General features: G+C 53.9%; 1 protein-coding gene across 1 annotated transcript in view; it reads right to left on the bottom strand.

Annotated features, from left to right (window-relative positions):
- Nucleotides 1-506: 506 nt before the first annotated feature.
- The window catches only part of EPHA10 (EPH receptor A10), a 43782-nt gene continuing 36223 nt past the window's right edge, over nt 507-8065 (bottom strand). Inside the window, exons 14-17 of the mRNA XM_075773911.1 lie at nt 7066-7215; nt 6677-6870; nt 6406-6570; nt 507-5849 (exon numbers count right to left, since the gene is read on the bottom strand). Coding sequence (XP_075630026.1) covers nt 5735-5849; nt 6406-6570; nt 6677-6870; nt 7066-7215 — 624 coding nt within the window. The 3' untranslated portion in view covers nt 507-5734. The remainder of the gene's footprint in view (nt 5850-6405; nt 6571-6676; nt 6871-7065; nt 7216-8065) is intronic.

Genomic DNA, 8065 nt, shown 5'->3' with positions numbered 1-8065 from the left:
GCATTTAACATGCTGGCCATACACTGCTTTCATTTACTCAATTAAACAATTAATTACATGCCTTGCGCACAGTAAGTCTGCGGTGTTTTCCCTCTGCTCAGCAGCATCCCCACACTTACACAGCAACACGGATATCAGGCTGACAATTGCTCTTGTATTGACAGCTCCACACTGTGAGCGCTTCCAAGGTTATCTGGTCCTCAGGGTGACGGCAGGGATTCCTGCCTGCCCGACAGACCCTTCCGTCCACAAAACACACACGCTGTACTAGTTATGGAGGGTTTTTTCCCCAACAAAGTGTCAATAGCAAGAAACCTCCCTCCTGAGTTCCACTGCTGCTGCAGGAGCAAGGGCTCTCTCATCTTAGCACACATGCTATTTAATAAAACGACACATCATTTCACACCTTGCCGCTACTAAAACTATTCCTTACCTGACACCTGCCACCCTTGCTAAAGTGGTGCTTCTCATCAGGACACCTGAAATGACCCACGCAGACAAGCCAGGGCAGAATTAGCGGTTGGTTTTACTTAGGTATTTAGATATCTCATTATTGCAATCTTCCAACATAGTCCAATAAATACAAAATTAACAAAAATGTCAATAGATCTTTATTACCATTTATTATTATTATTAACTATTCCAAACCACCTGTGATTCCCTTGAGATGTCTGACTATAGTTCAAACATGAAATGTACACGGTGTCCCTTATGATATTATATTACATTTGTTTCAAGCTTATAAAAATATATATTGACTTCTCAAGTATGTATTTACAGTATATAACACGTGGTTAATGAATATCAAAAAAGCATCTGGAGATGAACCAACTTGATCCCAGTTTTGGTTTCACGCGAGGGGGTGTTGCAGGGTGCCGGCGATGGCGAAGCCGCACGTCCCACCCACACCGAGCAGCGCTGCGCCTTTCCTCACCGGCCGAGAGGAACGCCCAGGGGAGACGTTCCCACGAGGAATATAAAGCCAAGCCCAGGAACAGCAGCTTTCCTGCTGCCGTATCAGGGCAGCGAAGCGCGCTGCCCAGCTCTCCCAACCGCCGACGGCACGAGGCTGGATGCCGGGTCCGTGTCGGTGCTCCCCAAAGCACCCGGCCTTGGGCTGCTGCAGGCACAGCCGCCGCGCTGCTCTGCCAGAGGAGACCCGATGGAAACGGCGTCCTGCCGAGGGAGGGGGGCTGCTTTCCGGGCGCTTCCCCTTCGTGCAAGAAGGGTCGACAGACCTGTCCGCACACGAGCTTAGACACACACGCTTGCTCTGCTCCTCCAGTTCATAACTGGCCTCCGCTCTGCCTGAACATCTAAAATCTAATCCTCTGTAACTGTTTTTATTAGCTCCAGCAAAGCCCGCAGATTACAAAACACTTGTTCTTTTTTCTTCTCTGAACAAGCCAATTAAGGCTAACGCTGCTGCAGAGAAAGTGAGAGTGTTCGGCCGGTCCTGAGCCCTTATTAGCACCGATGGGATCAGGGCTTCCCCACAGCCAAGGAGGGGGAAGGAGCCTTGCACTGCGTCAGAGGCTGGATGGGCAAAGAGACTGAAGTCGTTTTGAGGCATTTCCCTTGGTCAAGCAGCTTCAAAACAGTGTTGCTAATTAATTTAATTATAAGGCATTGAATACTTCCCCAAAGAGAGGTGCTGAGAAGATGCGAGTTAATTTTAAAATCATACCAACCTATAGCTTAATCTGCTCATTTTATTATCTTCAGTGTAGATGAGGAGCTCAATTAAGAGTTTATCGTTGCAACAAGCTAGGCTGGAAAGCATAATTCCATTATATGCTTTTTCTTTTCTTTCTTGAAGGAGAGGCCAGGAAAGCAAATACCTCTTGCTTCGGAGTTAGAGCACGGTCCCGTTCACAGAACCGTACTGTCTATAAGAAGCAGCTTTCTGAAACACATCCGAGTCCCTCACCAGAGTAAGTCAGAAAAGTAATTAAACACCAAGTTTCTTTGGGAACAGCTAGAGAGACTCAAAGAAATTACACCTTCAATTCTCATTGTCCTCCAGAATGTAGTATGGCAACCTAATTCAGTGGGGGAAACACTACAGAAATGATTGAAAGATGTTCTCATTTTTACTTGGAGTACCCGGCATAGAGCGAGCATCACAGGATTACAGGCGCGAAGGGCCGAGGAGGCTGCGGGGCTGCCAGCCCCGTGCAGAGCTCAGCTGCTGGGGGAGGGCAGGCACCCTGCCCGCACGGCCAGGGCAGCTTCCCCAGGGACCCCCCGGCGAGCCACCGGTCACTGCAGCCCAGGAGAAATGCCGTGACTCCAGATAAGCTGTGCTGAGGTTTCTCTCTCCAGCCAGGCAATGTTCAGAGGGACCGAGGAGCAGATCCCGGCAGCTCCGAGAGCAGCCGTGGGCCCCTCCTCACATCCATAACTTTGGAGACAGGGTCTGCTCCGGGGGGGGGGTTCAAGAGGAATGTGTCACCGCCTGCTCACGGCCAGGTCTGATTCCCAGACTCTGAAGCACTCTGTCACCAAGCCCTGCATTTCCCCAGACCTCCTTGAAAGCAGCTGCCCCAACCTGGAGCCAGCCCCTCCGGCAGCAACCTCCCAGCATCCGGATGCAGGAGGCTGCTGGAAATCCCACCGGACAGGACAAGAGCAGGGAGATGGGGGAGAGGATCTGGAATCAAGTTGGTTCAACTCCCTGCCTAGAGAACTATATTATACTTTCTCTATAGATAAAATGTAAACATAAAGAGCGTACAAATTGCACTTGATCCCTGGGATCTGGCATTTCTACCAAATGAAGGTTTCGGTTCACCATTATTACTCTTTCGGATGTGAAACTGCAGGATGGTGAGTGACCGACCAGACCGGACAAGGGCCAAACATAAAGACAAATTATTTCCATAAAAAACTAACCGAGTGACATTGGGCAATGTTGTTGCAAAGGTGGCAGGAAGGAGAGAGCTTGTTCACCCCGGCGAGCAGCAAACTGCCCAGAGCCTGCCCAGCATTTGCCTGCTGGCAGGCACGATGCCGGGGCTGCTCTGTCCGTGCCTGCAGCCCGACGGCAGCTCCCGGCCCCACCGCGCGAGGGTTGCTGTCTCGAGCTCTGCACGGGCTGCTCTGTGCTGGCTCACGCTCCCCTTCGCGTTCGCTACCAGGAGCTCAAAACCTGCCGGGGCTGCAGGACCCGAGAGCGGCTGCGATTGCGTGGTGCTCACCACGGCACTGCCTGGGAATGCCGGCACAAGGCAGGATATTGATAAACCAACATTAGCTGGCACCTTCTTGAGACCACTGGTTGGTGAAGTTCAAGCAGAGAGCTCTGATCTCTGATGCAATCAAGCTAAACTATTGGAAAAAACTGAAATCTTGTCAGTCTTAAGCACCCCTGGATCCAGCCTGGCCACGCGGCCGAGCCAAAAGAGCCTGAGGGCTGGTGAAAAGGAAACCACCGTGACTGAGGCTTTCCTAAGCAGAAGCTGGATCCCAACGGTAACGTGTTCTGTGAAGGCCGGTGGGCCCAGGACAGCCACCAGCACCTACGGTTGTGCCGCTCTGCTTGGCTGCGTGACCAGGAGAGAAGGAAGACACCCAGGCAGGGACGGTGCCGTGCCAGCCGTGCGAGAAGCTGCCTTAGGGCCCTTCGCTCAGTCGTCATTTAGAGTCTCATCCCCTCGGGGCAGGCTAATAGGAGGATCTGACTCGAACAGATTTCTAGCCGCATTATGAACATCTCCCACAGCATTCATTCCCTTTGTAAATCTTTGCCTTTCATCATTAATAATTCACTTGCAATACTTACAGATGATAATAAAAGATCTACAAAACTCCGAACAAGGCTGCAAAGACCCATTTAATTAACTAACTTCAAGGAAACTTGTATTATTAAGCAGATGCTATTTATGTCTTCTGTCAGGGATCGTGCCTGCATCAGTGGGAACTGCCAGCCTGCAAGGCAGGCGGTGCTGCGCTACCGTCTGCAACAAAATAAAGTGCTGATGTGCCCTGGTTTGCCTGGATTGCACGGCAGGATTTCAGGGATCCCACGGATGCCACAGTTCGCTTTGCCCAAGCCCCAGAATCTGGCTGGGGTGCGCAGCCCCTTCAGCACAGCCCCTGCAGCCTCCTCAAACACCCAGACCTGGCGTGCGCCCCACTGCAGAGGCTGCGGGTGCTGTGGGGAATGCTGGCACAGCAGCGCTTGGGCACGGACCGCTGCCCAGCCATTAACCTGCGGTGGAAAACCGATGCCCTGGCACGGCAGAGCAGGACACTCCAGCAGCCCTTCCCTTCCCTGCTCCCCACCAGGCACGAGGCAGCCAGGCTGCCGGAGCGGGGGGAGGGCACTGCCTTCCAGTGCCAGAGCAGTCATGGGAAACATCCACCCAAAACACAGCCATGTCCGCTGTCTCTCTGACTCCAAACTGATTCCCAGTATTTCATCCCATTTCTGGATGAATTGGGAGGTTCCTTTTTGCTGCTGTGGGTTGAATTAACACTGTTCATAAAACCTTGTCCCCTGCAAAAGCTTCCAGACCCAGAGAGGGAAGAGCACTCATCCATCTACTGCTCCGAGGCAGAGCAGACACTTCTGAGCGGGACGCTCCAGCTCAGCTGACAGCAGGGAGTCCCCGGGCTCCGGTGTCAGCCCACGGCTGTGGGCACGCAGCCACGCTCTGCCTGCTTTGCTCTGCAGCCCAGGGACAGCGGTCAGAGCCCATCGCAGCTGCCCACAAAGCCAGCGAAGGTGAGATGCGGGATGCTCTACCCGCAAAACTGCAAGGCATGAAGCAGAGGAGCGAGGCTAAAGGAGCAACAGATGCTTTAGCATCAGTCCTGCACGGGAGGCAGGTCTCTGCCTGCGGGCTCAGTCTGCGTGTGGGCAGCAGTTTGCTGCCTGCTGCTGCTCTGGTCTGTAAGTTCCCACCCCACTGCTGGGCTCCAGCAGTAAAATGAGGGATCAAGACCTGCACAAAAGGCAGTGAAGGCTGAGAGCATCAGCGGGGCAGCCCGAGGGCTCCACTGCCTGCCCTCTCTTGGCTATGGCTCTCTTCATCAAAGCTTTTAATTTCTTCCCCTGAAATTGTCTTGTCAAGAGAGCCTTAGAAACGTTCAGCACCATTTGCTCTGCACTTTAGTGGAGAATATTTGTTTTTGTTCACCAACTGTGGTGTCAAGACTCAGTGAAGTAACTCTTGGAGCGGAAGGGACGCGGCTGGGAGTTTCCTTCCGCATAGCAGATGGGGAAAGTCACCTTCCAGAAGTTGAGCACTGGGTGTGAGCTGTGCTCCGGTCTCTAAAAATAAAAGCAATAAAAGCTCCTTGTGGGGTTGCTAGAACATGTCAGCTTGTATAAAAAATACCCATGGATTTCACCAGTAGTATGCTAGATACGAAAATGCTGTCAGCTCTGGATTAAGACAGTGCACAAATGTCCATCCACCCTGTTAACCTAATTACCATATGAAATGGCATCATTACAGTTTGACTCATCTTACAAAACAGTGCTAGGGAGAGCCATGCCCGCCTAGGCGCACCGCACACGTCCCAGGAATCTTTGGCTCCCCCGGCACAGGGGACGGGAAGCCCTGCTCTCTTGCCACGTGGAATGACTTGTTTGGCAGCAGCCCAGCGATTCCTACATCCCACCTGAAACCAGGAGGTTTCAGAAATTTGGTCCGGTGTGGGGCCGGCTGGCTGTCTCCTCCCCGGGAGTGCCCGGTCAGTGCTCTGCACCTCTGCAGGGGTTGCTTCACACCTGCACGCCTCGGCCATGCATCTGGATCACCTGGGCCCGGAGAGTCTGGATCCCGCTCAGGATGGTCTTCTGGTGCTCCACCAGCGTGATCCCCAGGCTGAGGACATCTCTGCAAAATGAGCCCCGCATCAGCCGTGAAAAACAAGCCCGAGCGGTGAAGTGCCCTGACACCGACTGTGCCCAGGCAAGGGCAGCGCAGGTTTCAGACTATCAGGCTACTGCAGACCTGCCAGAGGAAGAAATCCCCAACCTGTTGTCCAGCCAAAGCAATACGGACCCTGACCGGGAATCCAGGGGTAACAGGAGCCTGCAGCACGCCGGGCGTGAGACGGCTCCTGGCGCTGCCACCCTGTGCTGCCTGCACAACAGCTTATCAGATAATTGCATTAGATCTGACTCTGCTTTCTAGAAGGGACAGGCAACACCACTCTTGTCAGAAACTACAGGTTTAAATCTCAGCTTCAAAAACCAGCAACTGAGATGCACAACAGACGCAGCCCAGCCCACGCCAGCGAGCTCTTAAAGACACATTTTAAAAGATCTATCCTCTTGTTTAGTGACGTCTGACTGTAACTGCAAAGCAGAGCTCGCTCACACTGCACCCAGGTTTTATATATATATATATATAAAACAAGAGATTATAGCCAGGAAACCAGTTCACTTACTGGGCTGTCATCCTGGCCACCGATTCCAGGTAGCAGTAGCCTGCAGCAGTGAAGTTGTCTTTGTACCTCCCCATTTCTATCGCCTCCAGCCACTCACCCACAGAGCTGAAAGATGGGAAGGCTGAGAAGGTACGCTCAGTGAGGGGGATGGAGGTGCTGTGGGACCTGCCAACAAAACGGGGTGGTGAGGAGAGAGCAGGGCACAGCACGCCTGAGGTGGGAACCAGCAGGCAAAGCCGAATGACAGGAAGCAAAGCAAGAGGGCGGTCACCTGGTGCACGTGGAGCCGGGGCACTTCGGGGGCTCAGGGCTCTGCACCATCTTGCTCAGGATGTTGTGGATGTGCGAGAACTTGGGTCTCTGGCTGCGGTCCTTCTGCCAGCAGTCAAGCATGAGCTGGTGGAGGGGCGGCTGGCAGTTTGCCGGGGCGGGCAGGCGGAACCCATCCTCCACGGCCTTCATCACCTGCAGTGGCAGAAGAGGGCAGAGGGGACGGGGTCAGGTGCTGTGATGTAGATCGCAGGCAAAACCCCGGGGCAAACCTCCCTCCTCACACCCCGCCTGGGGAGCGGCAGCAGCTCCTCCGTGCACCGCAGAGCCACCTGCACACCATTAGCAATGGCAACGTCGTCATCTACCGCGTGGCGGCCGGGGACTCACGTCCTGGTTGGACATGTCCCAGTAGGGTCTCTCGCCGTAGGACATGACTTCCCACATGACGATGCCGAAGCTCCACACGTCGCTGGCTGGACTGAAGTGGTGATACTGGATGGCTTCGGGGGCTGACCACAGCACCAGGCTCTTCCCACGCTGGACGGACAGAAGGGGAGAGGTGATGTGTTCGCACAGCGGGATGTAGCTGATGCACGTTTGACGTCTGGGCAGCCGTTCGTCGCACCCTGCCTGGCATCGCAGGGCAGACACCAAACAAGCCCGCATGCCACGTGCAGGGTTAAGTACTAAGAGAAAACTTTTGCCTCCATTTATTTTAAAATGGCCATGTAACTGTATGCTACATGTGAGTGAGTCCTGAAATATTAATGGGAGAGCAGAATGTCTCTGGGAAGAGCTGATGGCATTTTATACATTAATATTTAATGAAAACTGTTTCAGAGCTGCACAAACACATAGTCCCTCCACCCTGGCTTGCTCTCCTGTAATTAGCAATCCCCATCTTGGCGTCTGCAGAACCCTCTGGATGCACTAGGGGAAGCAGGTGACAGACACCGCAGCTAATTGTAATTAACAGCAGGGAGACCTTGACCCCAAAGCCGCAGCCCCGCTGCACCGAGGTGGGAGAAGCCAGGGCTCCTGCTGGGCTCTCCACCCCCCTGCTCAGCAGGCTGCTCCGTACCCAGCAGCACGCCAGCGCCAGGGCAACTCCGCTCGAGAGCTTTGCAGCACGACAGCCACGGCTGAGCTACAGCTCCGCAGGCAACGCTTGCCACATGTGGCGAAGGGGGGTCGCGCTTTGCCAGGGTCTCTTCAGGACAGCAGTGCTCTCACTATGGAGCGCACTGAGCGTGCCTCCCTGCAGCTAGAGGAGGTAACGGCTGAAAAAGTTTTCCAAGACTCTTTCTGCCACCAACCTGCACAGAGCTGGCAAATGAGTGCAGCTGCTGGCAGAGCGTGGGCCGAGCCCTGCACCTTCCCCTGGGGT

This window comes from Balearica regulorum, chromosome 22 (assembly GCF_011004875.1).
Source record: "Balearica regulorum gibbericeps isolate bBalReg1 chromosome 22, bBalReg1.pri, whole genome shotgun sequence".
Lineage (NCBI taxonomy): Eukaryota > Metazoa > Chordata > Aves > Gruiformes > Gruidae > Balearica > Balearica regulorum.
The sequence above is the reverse complement of the archived record's forward strand: the minus strand, read 5'-3'. Positions and strand labels throughout refer to the sequence as shown.